Here is a 17,569-nt window from a genome sequence, read left to right as displayed (position 1 = left end):
CTTTTGCGTTGTCAAATAAATGTGTTTAAAAGCTAGCAAACATCAGAGCAGACTTCCATCTAGCCTGCCAGAGAGATGGGAAATCACGGAGTTATTTGCAGCTATACAAAGTTAGCACAGCACAAAGGAAACATAATGTAAATATATTCAAATCCTTCATCTCTAATCCTTGACATTTTAAGGATTGGATCTTGAGAACATTGAAATTACTGTCAAATAAAACTCAGACCACATTGGCAATGGTTTTAAAAAGGGAGCAATTTAATCATTATAATACAGAGTATTTAAGAAGTTTTTAGATGTGTAAAAGAAAAACAGCTTAGTGCATTCAATTGTTACAGTCTTTACATCACTTCTTTTTAAAAAAGTTAACAGTAGTATGAAAAAAGCCACCCACAAAGCCAGCTGTCTGAGTGAAGAAATCAGCAAATTGCAGCATTTGGGAATTGCTAATAAAGCTATAGTTAAAAAATAAAAAGTTTATAAAAATGAAAGCAGCATGCATATTCAAGGCTTTTTCATAACAGTTTCATTAGCTGACAAACATTTAACCAAGAGCTTAGTATTTATTATTCATTAAATTAGAAAACAAACTGGCCAAACCTACCACATGTGATCATTCAAAAATATATTTTTTTGAAGTCTGATCTAATTGAACTGACTGTTCTGTGAGGAAAGCACATTTTGAAAGGTGGTCCTCTGATCACAGAAGAAAGGGGCCTTTTCCAACATGAATGGCAGCACCGTCTTAAATTACAAGTCAGTAGGAACCGAGTCCCCTGATACAGCAGGCACCGTGAACACCCCGATTCTTACAGGAAAAGCTAATTTTCAACTCATTAGGATCAGTTCAGAATTTTTTTCGTTGTTCACTGAAATCGTTACACAAGGTAGAATGTCATGGAAAGATAATCTTGCAAAATCTGTTCTGCACCTGTCTGGCATTGCGGACCCGCACACCCAGAAGGACACGCTGCATGTACTTGACCGTGGACTGTTCCACATGTTTGGAACAGTATTTGGAGTTTCTCCCCAATAAGCTCTTTTCCCTTTGGGCTAGTATCTTCAGTCAGATGCTGACAGAAAGCAGTCACACAATACTGCCAGTGGAAAGAGTGGTTTATCTCAGGGTTTAAAGGAGGGTGCAGTCATGAAGGCCAGCAAGTATTCCTGTTCCAACACAATACTCCAGGCTGTTTTTACACTGCAAACTGGGCAAGCCCATGTACAACTTTTAATTTTGGTGTAGGACCTGATAAATAAGACACACAAGTAAACTAGGGTGTGGATCCCCCTCCCATTTCTAAGAACTTTTACTCTGAAAATGTTTGGTCACTCAAAGCTGTGAGCTTAATCACGTGTCCAAGAACACAGGCGACGCTGCCTACCTTCCACAGCTGTAAGCTGGACTACAAGTGAGGACAAGCTCTAGTGGTCATTAACCCCTTAGAAAGTCAAAGATTCACAAAGTCTCCATCCTAGCAGAATAAAAACGGACTGTATTAAAATCTCACTTTTTACAAGTTGTTTTTAATTAGCGCTCTATTTACATTGCAGACCTTCCCTTGACTGCAGCAGTTTGACTTTGGCACGACATCAAGTTCCATTTCTTTTGGACATTGGATCCTGTTTTGAGAGTATGTATGCCCAAAGTACGCATTTTCAGTGTCATCAAGGACTGGGCCGTTCACAGTAACTCAGACATCTGGAGCTGAAGAGCTTATTCTCCTTCGGAACTGTAAAACTATAAAAGAAATAAAACAACAACAACAACAAAGACAAAACCCTGAAACTTTAAACACAGCCATATTTTAATTTTTGCTTTTAGAATAAAAAATAGGCAGTTAGCCACAAATACATTCCGCATCCTCTTTAACAGTGAAGTCGCTTATCACACTCACCTCACAGTGCAGTGTGTGTAAACCATGTGTATGTTCTTAATGTACCACATTTCCTTTTACACATACGCCTTTCTGTGATCATTTATAAAATTATTAGTAAGAAAATACTTTATTGTTAGTATTTGTAACATGAAATCCAAAGATCTATAATATTTGTTTGTACACAAGACTAGCATGTGAAAAAGATATATGTATATGCATATACATATATATATTTCATGTTCTGCAGTATCTTTTTATCATATTCCTTTGTGTATTTATCAAAGTTCATAATGAGCAATGAGTTCTGGGTTGTAAAAGGGGAATTATTTTTGTACCTGTCTTTTGTGGTTTTGCCCAGTTGCAATGACTATTTGGGGAAGGTTCAGGTAAGCATTTTTGTAAGTTGAACCACATTTAAATGAAACTTTTAAGAGGAAACCTATGCTGAATACATTGGCAAGTGTTTTTTTAAATGAATTATAACATGCTGATTAATGTGTCTTATAATTTTATATTTCCAAGTATTTCTTAAATTGTGTATATGGGATGTATGCTATGCACATGTTCATGTGAGGGGTGCACATGCCCCATGCACATGTGCCAGCTGTTGGTAGGTGTCACCCCCAGCATTCCTCGGCTGCTTTTCACCTTAGTTTCAGAGACAGGCTCTCTCAGCAAAGCCAGCTCTGATTCAGCTACCCTGGCTGGCCAGTAAACTCCAGGGACCCACCTTTTTCCACCCTCTCTCCTAAGTGCTGGGGCTACAAGGGCCAGCTACTGCACCCATAGATGGGTACTGGGAGTCTGAACTCAGGAAAACACTTTACCACTGATCCACTTTCCCAGCCCTGATATATATAACATATGTATGTATGTATGTATGTATGTATGTATGTATATATATATATATAAAAATGGATACATATGCTACATACAATATAAACTTTTGAAAAAAAAGTTTCACGTGAGCTTTATGACCATAATTAGTATCCCTAATCATGTTACTGTATAATTGAAGGTCAGATCCAAGTAAACTGTATGGAAAAGCTCCACCTACTTTTAGATAATTACAACTCCCCAGAAAATGACTGCAAAGGCTGCAACAACAATTCACTGCAGCAACAAATTTGCTGATTTAATCTTGGCTGAGTACACATTCTTGTGTTTAGCAATATAAAAAAAAAGCCTGTTAAAAATATTTTATGCATCTGGGTCAGAACAAAGCCTGTCCAGAAGTCTTCGGACATGAGGAAGTAGAGGACTGGGTTTCAGGGTAAAGCTACAAAATGCTTGAGCTTCTTATGACCTAAAATGATGACACAATGTTCTATGATCTGCAATGAGACTTAGACTGCGATGTAAATAAGTGGAGCTCAGTTCTTCTGCCCTTCTGTCTTAAGAGTGTGAGTGAGATGAAAGCTAGAGAGAAACTGTTAGCAATTGGACTAGTGTGTAGCCTTTATTAAGGCCTCTATAAATAATTACTAAAATAAACAAATCAGGAAGATGCCACTCGGGAATTAAGAAAATACTGTGTAGAATAAGAGAGCATGCAAGTAGGTTAGAGAGAAAATAAGAAACTATGCTCATATACAAAATTAAGTCTACATTTCCTTTCTTCCCTCAGTATTTGAGAATACTATAGTAATTTCTGACAAGACACTATTTGAGCTACAGAGAGACAAACACAAGCATTTCATGACAACTACATTGTTTTCAAAATAGTGTGCTTTTATTCTGGAATACTCCCAAAACAAAGAACAGAAAAAAATAAAACGATGTTCTTGAATTCCACAAGAATAAAGAATTGAAGTCCCTCGCTGAGAATGCATAAACAATCCCCCAGTTCAAACCCCACTATGGGAAACTTAAATAGAAAGAATTGAAGTCCTAACTTCAGGTAACTGCTTGCAAATAATACAGTACATTTTAAATTTAATCTTTAATCTATTAAAGAACATGCCAACACTTTTCCAATTTAAACCGTATTTGTTTGCACTTTTAAGAAGACTACAGAGATTTTATATTGCTTTAAGAGAGGGCCTTGCTATGTAGCCCAGGCTAGCCTCAAACTTGAATTCCATTTCTTAATGTTAGGATTATGAAAATATGGAGCCACATCCAGCAGGAAATTTAATTTCTTTAAAACCAAACATAGTACTTATAAATATTTTGGGGGAGTGAGTTAATTTATATCAAATATCAAATCTGTTATCTGCCTTTTGATCTTTTTTTTTTTTTTGTTTTTCGAAACAGGGTTTCTCTGTGGTTTTTTTGGAGCCTGTCCTGGAACTAGCTCTTGTAGACCAGGCTGGTCTCGAACTCACAGAGATCCGCCTGCCTCTGCCTCCCGAGTGCTGGGATTAAAGGCGTGCGCCACCACCGCCCGGCTGCCTTTTGATCTTTATGAAGAAGAATTTATATTGTGGCTGCTCAAAAACAGATGCCACTGAAGCACACACAGCCTAGAACAGGCAGGCCTTTGTCTTTTAACAGAAAGATCTTAAATTCCAGCTGAAAGGCTGTTAAAGTTTTGGGCAATGGAGAAAAAAAGCACCTACTTTTATTTAGGTTTTCTAAAACCCATCTGTCCTTGTGCTTGTGGTCACTCCCTTCAGTATACCTGTCCTCTTTAGTTTTTCTTAATTGTTCCCTTACACAGGCAAAAATGAAGCATTAGTAGAAAGAAGGTTACAAGAAATATCTTTATTATCTTTAGTGTTTGTTTCCCATTTCCCTTCTTACTTCCTTTTAAAACAAACTAAAATGTTTTGTATGAAAAATAAATAAAGGGACATTAAGACATTAAAATCTGTATAATACAATTACCAAGCTACATATCATAACAATACATGTCAGGACTAGTGTCACATAATCCTCTCATTAGGAAAAAAAAAATTAGGAAAAAAAATAGTAAAAGTGAAGATGATGGCTAGGGAGATGGCTCAGGTCACTAAAGCACTTTTATAAAGCATAAGAATCTGAGTTCAGACCCAAGAACCCTCATAGGAGTCATGCACAACAGTGCGCACCTGTATTCCTAGCTCAGATGAAGAGAGAGGTGGATTCTTAGAGCTCCCTGGTCACATAGTATTGCTAAATCAGTGAGCTCCAGGTTCAGAGAGGGATGCTGAAATATATGGTGGAAAATAGAGGAAGACTCTGGCCTACACACACACACACACACACACACACAACTCCATGTACACACACATATGCACATATACCACACACACAAGTGAAGACGACTGAACCAATCAATAAGGTGGCTGTTAAAATATGTGTATGACTGATGATGAATACAAAGTTTAAACACTTACATTTCAGTCATCTGATTTAGAAAGCTTCCGCTTCACATGTCGTGGGGGTTCCCAAGTGTCACTATCATCTGTTTCTTCTTCATCTTCTTCCTGATCATCAATAACTTCATCTTCCTCCTCATTTTCCTCAAATAATTCTATACCTAACTCAGATCTTCTCTGTCTTTCTGCAAACCACTCTCTGACCTGCTCATAGCCCATGTGTGATCTGTTGACAAGTTCATCAAGATCTTGCTCATTAAGAAATTTGTGCTTCAGGTAATAATCCTTAAGTATTGCTGTTCCAGTTTTAAACTTTATGAGTGTTGGTACCCTGTCCCAGGTGTTCATTCTTTTGCCTCCTCTAGGCCTCCCACGTGGTCTGCCTCTGCCCCGTCCTTTGGGTCTGCCTCTCCCTCTTTTCCTATGGGAAGAAAGACCATTCAAACTACTTGAATTGGAGCTTTGATAGTAGTAGTACCATTTCAAGTTTCCATTCTTCCAAGCATAACGGGTGTCCCCAAACCAACTAACTATGTCTGTTCTGGCAAGGCCACTTTCCTCAGCCAACTTGTCATACTCTTCTGGTGATGGCCACTGTGTTCGGACAAATGCACTTTTAAGCATGTGTAGTTGCTCCGGTGTTTTCTTACATATCTTGCCTGTACCTCCCGACTTAGGTGCAACTGCTTCGTCTGCAGGAGAGTTTTCTCCAGGCTCCTCTTTGGAACTGCCTACATTACTTTCTCCAGGCTCCTCTTTGGAACTGCCTGCATTACTTTCATCTACTTCTTTTTTCTCAGCCTTTAAAGCTTTTGTTTTCTTCTTCTCTGTAAACCAAGCGTCAATTTCTCTTCTAGTAAGTTTGGTTTGCGCTCTTAACCTATTTAATTCTTCATCTGTAAGCACAGAACTGTTGAGAAAACTTGCTTGAAGGACACGAAGTTGCTCTGCAGTTTTCTCCTTAAACTTCTGGGGAGCAAAGTCAGGAAAGGGATTCCAGGATTGTTTCGGCTGTGTAGTAACTGCAGCTGGGGGTTCTGGGGTTTCATCACTGGAGTCTATAATGATAGTGGCAGAGGAGTCATTATTGAGATGTAAGCACTGATTACTCTTTGAATTTCTCTGGTTGTACCTTGTATCACTAAACCATTTTTTAATCTCGCCTTTAGTAAGGCCTGTTATTTTCATAAGCCTAATAATTTCTGAGTCGTGGGGAAACTGGTTTTTAAGATAGCTAACCTTAAGTTCTGCCAGTTGTTCTTTAGTCTTTTTGGCTCGAATACCAAATGAATCCGGGTTCACTAGTGCAGCTTCAGGTCTGACACTTGGTGATGCTGGAACCGCTGCTGTCGCTGCTTTTGTTTCTGTAGCAGGCTGAGCAGCAGGTACTTGACTCTTTTGTACATTTGTTTGATTTGGAACCCCTGCCACTGTCAGGGCGATAGGTGCTGTTACTGGCAAAGTGTTTGCTCCAGCTACTTGAGTAAGAACCAGACCTGGCTGACCAACTATTTGGCATGTCTGTAAAATAGATGGTAACCCATTGTTCCCTGTGGAAATGTGTGTAGGAATAACAGTTATGGTCTGAGGTACAGTATGTACTGTTCCATTGAATTGTTTCCTCCTTGCCTCCTCTACTTCTTCAGGAGTCCAACTAACACCATGCTTTAAACGTTGGGCTGAAAACCAGATCTTGATCTGTTCCTCTGTATATTTTGCTTGAGCAGAAAGAACTGTAATTTCTGACATTGTAGGATAAGGGAATTTGTTGTAGGTATTGAGTAGAAGGGGATTGTTATCCAATGCAGCATTGTAGGTAGGAATGCTATTAACAGGGATTAAGACTTTAGGAACCAAGTTCGAATTCTGCTGAGCAGACACTGCAGTGATCACCTGTGCTAATCCAGGAAGAACAGCAGAGGGCGTCACTACTGTGCTAGCGGGATTGGGATGCACTCTGCTGATGGTGGAAGTACTTGTATTGGATTCTGGAGCTGAAGAAGTCGCACTTTCTACATTTTCTTCCCGGCTTACTTTTACTCCATTCTCTTTCTCGTCAGGAGTGTCCTCCGTGGAGCTATGATGGACTGTAATCCGTTTGTTTTCTACCTTATTTTTCATCATTTTCATGATGGGAGTTTTACTGATGGAGATTCCTGAAGAAGAAACATCTATGGATTCTCCATGCTCTGAATTCTCCTCTTTAACAAAACTACCATCAAAAGTCAGATCATTTATTGTTTGTTCAAAGATTGTCTGGTTATTACGCTTCACCATAGTCAGCTTAAAATTTTCTTCTCCTGGGTGGTACTTCAGATTATGCTCAGAAAGTGCATCATACCTTTTGGTAAGAAAATTGCATTCAACACAAACATAGGATGAATTCAGGACAACATTAGGATGTTCTGAATCTACATGGAAAGTAAACATATTTAGATCTGGAGTTTGAAAAGTACAATATTTACATTCATAGCCCCCTTCCACTTTTTTATTTTGCTGATTGTCAGAATCCACAGACTCATGAACTTCTTCATCACTGGAGACACTCTCTGCTTTAGCATTCTCTATGGGGGTAAGGACAGGAGGACCTTCATCCAAATCTGATATCAACTCAAGGTCTGGATCCTGCTCACTGGCAAGGACCATGCAAGGTGTTGTTGATTTTCGTCTGCTTGACATTTTGATTTTAGGGGGTAAATATCAGTGGTGATTTAAAAGCACTGAGGCTTAAAACTGGAATCCTTCATTTGAAAACAGTGGCTTCTGGCTCTTCAAGTCCACTTTTGTGCTCCGCAAGTCTCATTAGTAGCATTTCCATGGTACAATCAAGTAAAAAGCTTAGTTGGCAGATAAAACACTGCTGAGCTGTTGAAATGTGTGAAGCACAACTCCAACCACCTACATCGGAATAAATTTAAAATGAGTGACTATGATTTTAATAAAATTATGCTACTATATGTACTTGGGCTGTGGCACAAGCCAGTTATACAGAGATACAATGTAAATCAGAGATCAGGAAAAAAAGGGCTCTAAGAATCTAAACAGATGTCTGTCTCCAAGCCAACACACTGAAGACCATGGGATACTTAGGGGTCAAACCCAAGTGTGTGTATTTGACTCCTTCAGTCCGCTAGATGGTAGAAAACTAGAGAAGGAGCCTGCTATGGAAGCACACCGTTACCAGTGTAAAGTGCCACCGCCAACAAGGAAGGAGCTGTACGGGCAGCTACAGTGGCATCTATATGAAATTCAAACCATCGGCTAGGTCTTCTTCCTACTCGCCTGTCTGGGCTCATTGCTGACAGAAGAGAGCTGAAGTTCCTTAAGGCATATGCAGTTCCCTTCACTCTCTGGCCCCAACCTCACTTTTCTGCTTCATCTCTTGCCATCTTCTTCCTTTTTCCCATGTCATTGGGAAATGATGGTCATTCCAGGAACACCTGATGTACTTTCACGATTTTACTCAGGCTGTTCTCAATTCCAGGACACTTGTTTGTAAACTTGGCGTAACGTCTTCCTGCATTGTAAATCACCTCTTCCATTTATTTCCTAGTCTAGTGCTAACTATATTGTCTAGTCTAGTGCTAACTATATTGTCTAGTCTAATGCTAACTATATTGCACCAGACCCCTGCTACCATTTCTGTTCCACTCCCTGCCTATATTTGCACATCTGCCGTCTCCTTATTAGTGATACTGTGTCCTGTTCTTTTTTTCTCCCCAGTAACAACTTTGTTATGATAAAGGTCTCCACAACTCTATACAAAGCAAAAGACCTCAGTATCTTCAATCTAACACTTTCTCAGCTGAGCTGCTCTGCTTGACCTCTCATGTCATGTTTGATTGACAGTGCAAACAAGAAGTCAGTACTGAAGCAGGTCATCACAGTCAATTAACCTGAATCGGTAGGAATAGGAAAGTAGTTCCAGAGACCCTAACTGGGTTAGAGCATCTAGTATAGTCAATAACCGCTGCAACTCACAATACTGATGCTGTCATCAACATATACACTCTTGAAAATCACTGAATTTTATGTTGAAATAGGTGGAGCTCATAGTATGTAAATTATAGCTCAATAAACTTTTTAAAGATTTATTTTATCTTATTTTATTTTTGTTTTTCAAGACAGGGTTTCTCTGGCTGTCCCAGATCTTGCTCTGTAGATCAGGCTGGCCTTGAACTCAGAGATTTGCCTGCCTCTCCCTCCCAAGTACTGGGATTAAAGGTATGTGCCATCACTGCATGGCTATAAATCTTTAAATTAAAAAAAATATTCTAATAAACTTGCAATCAAAATATTTAAAGTAAAATTTTGAGGCTAAGTCAAGGTTTATGTGTTTCTGAAGTCTAAACCAAATTCAAATAAATACAATTAGTGTTTATACTTATTTGCCACTAGAATTTCAAGTGATTTTTTATATATTAGCATCATCCTGTCATAGCTGAAGGAAAAGAAGTCAACTTCAAAGACCTTATAAGAAGGTATGCTGATAGTAACTTTCGGGAAATGAAGCTGTATGCCCTGATTTGAAGGTGCTAAGACTTCTTACATCTGATCATTTAGATACGAACTACACGTTCATTGGACAGATACAAAGCAGCACACTAAAAATTTGTATTAAAGATCCCTAACAACGAGCATTAACTGAGTTATACATAGTATTAAAAGTCCAAATTTCCACTCTTAAAAATTAAATCATGGGGGCTGGAGAGATGGCTCAGAGGTTTAGAGAACTGGCTGCTATTCAAGAAGTACTGAGTTCAATTCCCAGCAACCACATGGTGGCTCACAACCATCCAAGATCTGGTGGCCTCTTCTAACATGGAGGCATACATGCAGGCAAAACACTGTATACATAATAAAAAAATAAATAAATGTAAAAAAATTAAATCATGGGCTGGAGAGATGGCTCAGTGGTTAAGAGTACTGATTGTTCTTCCAGAGGACCCAAGTTCAATACCCAGCATCCACTTGGTGGTTCAAGACCATCTGTAACTACAGTTCCAGAGAATCCAATGCCCTCTTCTGGCTTCTGTGGGCACTGCATGCATGTAGTGCACAGATATCCATGTAGGCAAAACAACAATATATATAAAATATAAATAAATCTGAAAAAATGGGAAAAATTGCAAGAAATTGTACAGGTATGGAGGTCATTATGTTAAATAATGTAAAATAAGCTAGAGCAACTGCATATTTTCTCTCATATGTAGAACCAGGCTTTAAAGCGTTGTGAGTACATGTATGTATGTATGTATGTACACATATATGAAAACAGACCATATACATATATAGGACTATGTAAAGGGATGTTGGTGTGTCATGAAAGTATAACAGGAACCATGAGCAGAAAGAAACAGTTCTTAAGGGAAAGGAAGAAGGGGGGTGGAATATGTGTAGCAGGAAAGCATTAGGGAAGACTGTCTGCAGGCAGGAGACCAACAAGAGGGGATTATGGGGAAAGCACAGTGAAAGCTGGGTATGAATAAGAACAAACTATAATAACATGTATGTATGAAAGTACCATTTTAAAACGTGTTTTCTATAATAAAACTTTTTATTTGTAAGAGATTATAAATAAATCTCTGAAATTCAAACTATTTAGCTCTTATAAACTAGTATCTCCTAACCAAATAGGAATCATCGGTATTTCAAGCTGTCAATCACACAGCTATTTGACAGCTGTTTATCATTAAAAATGGGATTCTCATGGTGAATGACAGCAATGAGACTCTGGGTTCAATCTCCAGGACCAGAAAAAAAGAGAAGCAGCAGCAGTTGCCAAGTGGAAGAGCAATGCGTAAACATGAGGACACCGCAGAAGGGCAGGAAGTGAGCTACCTTGTGACTTCATCCTCCTGTCACAGAAAGAGGCTGGGATGAACTACCAGCTGTCAAAATTGAAGTTTTAAAGAAAGGAGCCCTTTCTTCAAACAAAATTACTCTGAGAAGCCAAAATGTAAGTCAAATTCTGTTTATTAATGTACACAACTAAAGATCATCATATAAAGTGAAATAATCAATCTCAGAAAGACAAATACTCCCATGTCTTATATTCTTTGTGGATGCTAAGTTTTTTGTTTTTTGTTTTTTTTTTTTTTTTGTTCTTGTTTTTCGAGACAGGGTTTCTCTGTGGCTTTGGTGCCTGTCCTGGAACTAGCTCTGTAGACCAGGCTGATCTCGAATTCACAGAGATCCGCCTGCCTCTGCCTCCCGAGTGCTGGGATTAAAGGCATGTGCCACCACCGCCCGGCATGGATGCTAAGTTTTAAACAGAAACATAAAATTTATATAAGACATGGAATAGAAGCAAAAGTAACTGGAAGAATGGATGGGAATAACAGGAGGTGGGGCTGAGAAAGAACAGGAGGGATGAACATGGTCAAAGCACTTGGTAAACAAATATGAAAATGTCTTTCGAAATATACTGCCATATACAATGAGTATATGTCAATAAATACATTTCAGTCGGGCAGTGGTGGCGCACGCCTTTAATCCCAGCACTCAGGAGGCAGAGGCAGGTGGATCTCTGGGAGTTCGAGACCAGCCTGGTCTACAAGAGCTAGTTCCAGACAGACCCCAAAGCTACAGAGAAACCCTGTCTTGAAAAAAAAAACCACACAAAAAAAAATACATTTTAAGGCGAGAAATAGAGTAGCTAGCTGATTGAAGGAGACAGAGCTAAACTACTCCTGACGATATATAGTCCAGGATCCCAGGATCCCACTTCTATCTCTGAAGGGTTCTATGAGGTATTTGAAAATCTATGTCTTACAAACTTGAAACACTTTCAAAACAATGTATCAATTTCATCCAAATCATCTCTTTATGCCACTACTGTGCATGTTATCAGAAGCCAATCCAAAGTGAATTCAGTGTGACTTTCAGTTAGCTGAAGAAGGCAGACCAAAGGGAGGCTGACACTGGCCAAAAGTTTGAGGCCAGCCTGAGCAATTCAGCAAAACTGATTAAAAATAAAGTGTCAACTAAACAAAGTGAGGGTGGGTAAGACTTGCTCTCAGTGGTAAGAGCACTCACCTAGCCCACAGGAGAAGGGAGAAGCAGAACCCAGGGAACCTAGGGGTAGAACAAAGCAGTAGTCAGAAGAGCCGCCCAGGCTCCTTTACCTTTCTGACTCTTCAAAAAAAGATTCAACTTTTGGGGTTAACGTCTTATTTTTTTAAAGGTTTATTTATTTTCATGTTTCATTGGTGTTTTGCCTACAAATATGTCTGTGTGAGGGTGTCGAATTCAGCTGCCATGTGGGTGCTGAGAATTGAACCCGGGTTCTCTGGAAGAGCATCCAGAGCTCTTAACCATTGAGCCATCTTTCCAGCTCTTAATTTCTTATTTTTTTAATCTTATATAACACATAATAAGAATATGCTATCAACTTTTTACTTTTACTTCTTTTTCTACCAGCTCACTAATTCAGATTGGTAAGTAAAAATTTAAGCAGATCTAAACAAATTTTACTTATCCTTACATTTAGAATACGTGCACTCGTAGACATCAGGAGACAATTTGCAGGAGTTGATGTTCTCCTCCTACTGTGTGGGATACAGGGATCCAATTCAGACCATCAGGCTTGGCAGCAAGCACTTTTACCCATGAGTCATCTTGCCAGTTCTAGATCTAAACAAATTTTATAAGCTTAAGTGTAGTAATATGAGTGGCGGGGCTGTGTCCCTAGCACCCCGGCCATCTGCTAGCTTATGCCCGAAATAACAACACACAAACTGTATTCTTTTAAACACTGCTTGGCCCATTTCTATCTAGCCTCTTCTAGGCTAGCTCTCACACCTGGACTAGCCCATTTCTAGTGTAGCCCACGAGGTGGCTTACCAGGGAGATTCTAGCCTACGTCCATCCTGGGTCGGAGCTTCATTGCGTGTGCCTCAGAGAGCAGAGCTCTCGCATCTGCCCTGGAGATGGGAGCATGGCATCTCTCTGAGGCGTCTGCCCCTGAGAGGAGAGCTGTCGAGTCTGAGCTCACTTCCTCTTCCTCCCAGCATTCTGTTCTGTTTATTCCTCCTACCTATGTTTTAACCTATGAGGGCCAGCCAAGCAGTTTCTTTTTTTTTTTAACCAATGACCTTCCTTCATCACTTAAGTACTTTTATTAAAGTCATGAAAAATATGCTAGGTTATAATCTAGTAATCTATATCAAAGTTGGACTCTTGCCTCTGAAAATATTGACTTTAGAAACATAAATAATTTAGTTGGGCAGTGGTGTCACACGCCTTTAATCCCAGCACTCAGGAGGCAGAAGCAGGTGGATCTCTGTGAGTTCAAGGCCAGCCTGGTCTACAGAACAAGTTTCAGAACAGGAGCCAAAGCTACAGAGAAACCCTGTCTTGACAAACAAACAAACAAAAATCTACAGAATGAGTTCCAGGGCAGCCAGGACTGTTATACAGAGAAACCCTGTCTCAAACAAACAAACAAACAAACAAACAAATCATAATTTAATTCAAGTTACTGGAAAGAAAGGTTAAAGAGAGAGAGAGAAAGACTGAGAGTTGGCTTAGTCATAAGACTACTTACTGCTCTTCCAGAGGACCCAAGTTTGGTTCCCAACACCCATGTTAGGTGGCTCACAACAATCAGTAACTTCAACTCTTCAGTTCAGACTAAAAAGGTTGTGTTTTGGAATATGTGTTTCTCTATACATGTATACTTAGAAGCATGTGAAAACTGAATGAAATTTGTGCCCTGGCAATGCTGAAGCATGCATGGGGAGCCCGAATATAGCGAATATAGTGGTTCTGTTGAACTTGTCCATATTGGGTTTCATGGTCTAAGTTGATGAGGAGGACTGACCAGGTTTCTTCCTCAAAGAGGGCACCAGATCTCATTACAGATGGTTGTGAACCAACATGAGGTTACTGGGAATTTAACTCAGGACCTTTGGAAGATCAGGCAGTGCTCTTAACTGCTGAGCCATCTCTCCATGTAGCAACAATTAAAAGAAAGACATGAATCTGAAAGAAAGCAAAAAGGGGCATATGGGAGGTTTTGGAGAGAGTTAAGCAAGGGGAGAAATGATGTAATTATATCATAAACTCAAAAATAAAAATGGGGGAAGCCCACACCGTTCCCAGTTTACATCTGTCTCATTACTGTGGGTCAGATCTAAGCTACTGCTCTAGAATAATACATGCCTGCTTGCACCCACCCGCCCCTGCCATGACGGTCATGGACTTTCACCCTCTGGAACTGAGTAACGATTCAGCTCAGCATGCTGGCACAAACTTATAAATTAAAAACTTGCTTTTAGTGTATCTGGTGTTTGTGCAGTTTTCATACTGATGATGGCATGATGGTCCCTGGAAGGTCATGAGGGACCTCCAGGGGAACATGTGGCTGACAAGAGTGTAGCAGGCTGTTTCATCTTGTCTTTGTTGTTGTTGTTGTTGTTGTTGTTGTTGTTGTTGTTGTTGTTGTGCATGCTCTGTGATTCAAGAGTATCTGTCATGGTTATTCTTAGTTGTCAACTTTACTACTTCTGGAATTAACTAAAATACAAAAATGGAAGGCAAAAAAACAAACAACAACTTGCTTTTATAAGTTGCTTCGGTCATGGTGTTTTAGCACAACAATACAAAAGTAACTAAGACAGTTTTTAAGAAAATATGAGAATCCCCACTCCCCCCAAAGATTCAAGATTTAGTCAAATGGTTCAAATCTGCACCTGAATTTAACATAAAGATAGATCAAAAAACAAAAAGGTGGAGTGTGAAGATAGTTAAGTATTTGTTAAACAAGAACAGAGTTCAATCTCCAATTCGCACAACATCAACAACTCAGCCAGATATGGACATGGTAGGGCACTTTTAATTCTAGCACTGGGGAGACAGAGACAGAGCCCTGGAGCTCCCTATCTAACCTAGTGTACTTGGCAAGTTTCAGGCCAGTGAGATCCTGCCTCAAATACCAAAGTGGACAGCATCTAAGAAATGACACCTGAGTTATCCTCTGTTTTCCACCTGGACACACACACACACACTCACACACACACATGCTACAACAACAAAAAGAATCTTTAGGGCTCTTAATATAAAGTTATGATTTTGTAGGAAACAAAAATTTTAGAATAACTGATCAATTTCATGGAAGAAGAAAGTCAGACACAGATTAATAAATTTATAAAGCTGTGTATTTCTTCAAAAATTATTTAATAATATGTGGAATGTCAACCATGTGCCAGGTACTGTGTCATGCACTAGGGATGCGGAAGTGACCAAGACTGACTGCCTCTGTTCAGTCATTAGCAAGGAAAACTGACAGTCAAACATTACTTGGAATAGGTTGTTTTTTAGATTTATTTATATTTGTACACAGTGTTCTGTCTGCACATATGCCTGCAGGCCAGAGGAGGACATCAGATCTCATTACAGATGGTTGTAAGCCACTATGTGGTTGCTGGGAACTCAGGTCCTCTGGAAGAACAGTCAGTGCTCTTAACCACTGAGCCATCTCTTCAACTTGAAATAGTTCTGACCAACAACAAAAGAATTAGCAGGAACTATATAAAAGCACAGCACAGGAGCCTACCTCTAGGGAAATAGGAATAGCCTTTCTCAAAGGCAAACAGTAAGAGTTTCCTTCACAGCTCATCTACAGTAAGAGTTTAAGTGATACTATCTTTCACTCTCTCAAAAATGCTTTTAGATAAATAAGAGATAGTGTCTGCATATTATAATTTTTTCTTTTTGAAAGTAACTTAGCTGATAAGATACAAATTGAATAAAAGTCAGGAATAAAAAATCACTACTATGAAGCCAGGTGCATTCATGCAATCCCAGCACTTGAGAATCAGGAGTTCAATGTCATCCTCTGCTACAGTTTGTAACATGTGACTTGTGGCGGTTTGAAAGAAAATGGCCCCCAAATTGAGTGGCACTATTAGGAAGTGTGGCCTTGTTGGAGTAGGTCTTGTTGGGGGAATGTATCACTGTGGAGGTGGGCTTTGAGGTCTCATATATGCCCAATGAGACTGTTCACATCCTGTTGTCTGCAAGATGTAGAACTCTCAGCCACCACTCCAGCACCATGTCTGCCTGTATGCTACCATGTCCCACCATGATGGTAATGAACTGAACCTCTGAACTGTAAGCGAACCACCACAATGAAAAGTTTTTCTTTATAAGGGTTGCCATGGTTGCTGAGCATTCATGGCGCATGCCTTTAATCCCAGGACCTGGGAGGCAGAGACAGACAGATTACTGTGAGTTTGAGACAGAGTTGTACCTTAGGGTTTCTATTACTGTGAAGATACATCATGACCACTTTTAAAAAAAAATTATTAAATAGGTAGAGAGATGGGTCAGTGGATAAAGCACTTGCCACAGGAGCATGAAAACCAGAGTTCAAGTCACTGGAAACCCCAAAATCTGGGTAGGTAAGGTGGCCCACCTGAAATGCCAGCACTACACATATATACACAAAATGGTATTACAATAGTATGGTACCAATTAACCTCTGATTCATTAAAGGCAATGATACTGACACAGGAAAATTGCTATAGAGAAATCACTATTGGTGAAATAAGTGGCTCCAAACCAATCTCAGAGCCTTGTACTATTTACTATGGAAAATAGTTAGAGGTCAGCTTCATTGGGCCCTACAACACAGGGCCCTAAAACAAAGTAAAAAGTATCTAAAAATATCAAGCACTGTATGTACAATTACTTTTGGAAACTGTTTCCAGTTCATAGAGCCAAAGAGAAACAGTTTTTAAAAGCTGATCAAATCAGTTGTTACACTACTATTAAACATGATAACAGAAAGGATCATGGAATTTTATCCAAATGGTATGTTTTTTAATCTAAATAAAATTTGCATTATTTTAATTATAATCATTAAGAAAATATATACTTTTGGACAAAGACTATATGAAAATATTTTTAAATGAACTTTTCATGTTACAGGTGGAATGTTTATGCTACTTATATATTTTCTTTAATATTGTTCAATACTGTTTTTCTATAAAATATAACAAATAATAGTTTTAAGGACTTAAAATTGCAAGCAGACAGTAATTTATTTTTATGTTTGTGTTAGTTCTGACCTAGTATCAACTAAATAAGCAAGTTTTTTGTTTGTTGAAGCAGGGTCTTGCTATAAAAAACTGGCATCAAACGTAAAATCTCCCTGCCTTAGCCACCTGACCTCACTTCACATTGAGCACTAAGATTGTAGGACATGCCAAGTTCAAGCTGGAAACAATTTTTCTTTTTATTTTTAAGGCAAAAAAAAGTTACACAAAGTTTTTCAAGAGGTAGCAGGAATCAACCCCCCATCACGTATATTTAGGACATTTTTCTTTTATCTAGTTCTAATAGCCCTCAGAATCACCCATATTATCTAGGATGTAAATC

General features: G+C 39.0%; 1 protein-coding gene and 1 pseudogene across 4 annotated transcripts in view; both read right to left on the bottom strand.

Moving 5' to 3' along the window:
* Positions 1–241: 241 nt before the first annotated feature.
* Zhx1 (zinc fingers and homeoboxes 1) overlaps positions 242–17,569 on the bottom strand; it is a 31,850-nt gene continuing 14,522 nt past the window's right edge. For 2 of the 4 annotated variants that reach the window (XM_026782432.1, XM_026782430.1), the window contains exons 3-4: positions 5,204–8,083; positions 242–1,744 (exon numbers count right to left, since the gene is read on the bottom strand). In XM_026782432.1, the coding sequence (XP_026638233.1) occupies positions 5,207–7,864 (2,658 nt within the window). In that variant the 5' untranslated portion in view covers positions 7,865–8,083 and the 3' untranslated portion in view covers positions 242–1,744; positions 5,204–5,206. Of the gene's footprint in view, positions 1,745–5,203; positions 8,084–12,223; positions 12,263–12,671; positions 12,821–17,569 lie in introns of all 4 variants that reach the window. The other 2 variants (XM_026782431.1, XM_013348938.2) reach the window with 2 other exon arrangements.
* On the bottom strand, positions 2,142–2,246 carry LOC113456789 (annotated as a pseudogene).

This window comes from Microtus ochrogaster, chromosome 15 (genome assembly GCF_000317375.1).
Source record: "Microtus ochrogaster isolate Prairie Vole_2 chromosome 15, MicOch1.0, whole genome shotgun sequence".
NCBI lineage: Eukaryota > Metazoa > Chordata > Mammalia > Rodentia > Cricetidae > Microtus > Microtus ochrogaster.
Note: the sequence above shows the minus strand (reverse complement) of the source record. Positions and strands in the feature narration are given on the sequence as shown.